This window comes from Xenopus laevis, chromosome 5S (genome assembly GCF_017654675.1).
Source record: "Xenopus laevis strain J_2021 chromosome 5S, Xenopus_laevis_v10.1, whole genome shotgun sequence".
Classification (NCBI taxonomy): domain Eukaryota; kingdom Metazoa; phylum Chordata; class Amphibia; order Anura; family Pipidae; genus Xenopus; species Xenopus laevis.
In genome coordinates this window covers 134081044-134082470 of record NC_054380.1, presented here as the reverse complement: position 1 = coordinate 134082470, position 1427 = coordinate 134081044, and the positions used below count along the sequence as shown (strand labels likewise).

Genomic DNA, 1427 nt, shown 5'->3' with positions numbered 1-1427 from the left:
GGGAATGGCTATGAAATAGGCCAAAGGTTTAGCAGTATGAGGTTCCACTGACACTTTGGCCCACCGGGAGTTTTCCTGGTCTCCCGGTGGGCCAGTCCGACACTGTCTTGGCACTAGTTCTGGGTTTTGGACTCCATTCATAAAAGAATATCCATCCTTGTAGGTTTTACGGAGAAAGTTTAAAGTGCAACAGGGATCCATTCCTTAGACTTAGGTCTATTTGAACTACAACATGGTCCTCCTTTTCAATATTCTCTTGCTTTGGGACACTGTTGTCCTGTGCTTGGCAAAAGCAGCATTTTTCTCTATGTCCTCTGCGGCATCTCCCATTGGGAATGAGAAGCCATCTCCTAAACTGCTGAAGATTGGGAGGAGCCAATATTTCTTTTCATTGCCAAACACTTGTCTCAGATTCTTGCTGAAGCCCAAGTTATAGGGATTATACTCCTCTGTGTCACCATGATACTCTCTCTCACTTATATTCCTTACAGCCAGGTTGAAATGGTAGCGGAACAATTGGAATAGGGCTATAGAGAACAGTGTACATAAGATGAACAGCACAATGATAGGGATTTTGGATTGGCTGTTGGGCAGCTGATGAGTCCAGAGTAGAATGGAGCAATAAAGCGACACTGCACTAGTGAATATGCACAATAGCACTGCATACAGCAGGAACAGGAGGAAGAACTTGTAGTTGGATAATCCCACACAGTTGTTTAGAAATACGCAGTGATGATCCAGTTTCAGGATACAGATGTTACACACTGGGCAATGGTAGCATCTGTTTGGCTTTAGCAGTTTGCATGTCTTACAGTACCTCAGTGATGTTTGGGAATTGACAGTACAATATTCAGTCAAGTCTTTAGCCTTATGAATGAGGATCTTCTGCAGCACTTCTGGCCTCTCATCGCTCTGGTACAGCTGAATGTCAGACTCCAATAGGCGGAATTTTGCAGGAGGTACAGCAGGAGGCGTCATCACAGTCCGTAGATAACAGCACACGCACAGGAGGAACAACATGTGGAAAATCACCAGGAAAGTCACCTTTGCCTCTAATAACTGTACGGTGAATGTGCACAGCTCCACCACAAATATATAATAGCAGCTAGCAAAGATCCCAATGATGAGAATGATTCTCACAGAATACTCATCTTCATTTATCTTATCTTTCTTCCGCTTTAGCCAAGATCAGTTTTGTACATAGATTATCACACATTGCACTTGTATAGGAGCCAACCCTTTTCAGCTTGACAGACAGCGCCATCTAGTGGCTATAGGTGTAATTGCCCAGCAGAAGTGAAAGTTGAGAAGAATGGGAATTGTGACATCTGTGTGGCTGGTGTATTTTATAGGCTTCTCATGTGTCAGTCCCCTGTTTCTGCAGTATATTATATCCCTGTAAGAAAACAAGGTAACGTGATGTGCCC

General features: G+C 43.7%; 1 protein-coding gene across 1 annotated transcript; it reads right to left on the bottom strand.

The window, feature by feature from the left end:
• Positions 1 to 225: 225 nt before the first annotated feature.
• LOC121394135 (palmitoyltransferase ZDHHC2-like) lies at positions 226 to 1167 on the bottom strand. The gene has a single exon (XM_041564144.1). It carries the CDS (start codon positions 1018 to 1020, stop codon positions 226 to 228), a length of 795 nt encoding a protein of 264 aa, XP_041420078.1. The 5' UTR covers positions 1021 to 1167.
• Positions 1168 to 1427: the final 260 nt, after the last annotated feature.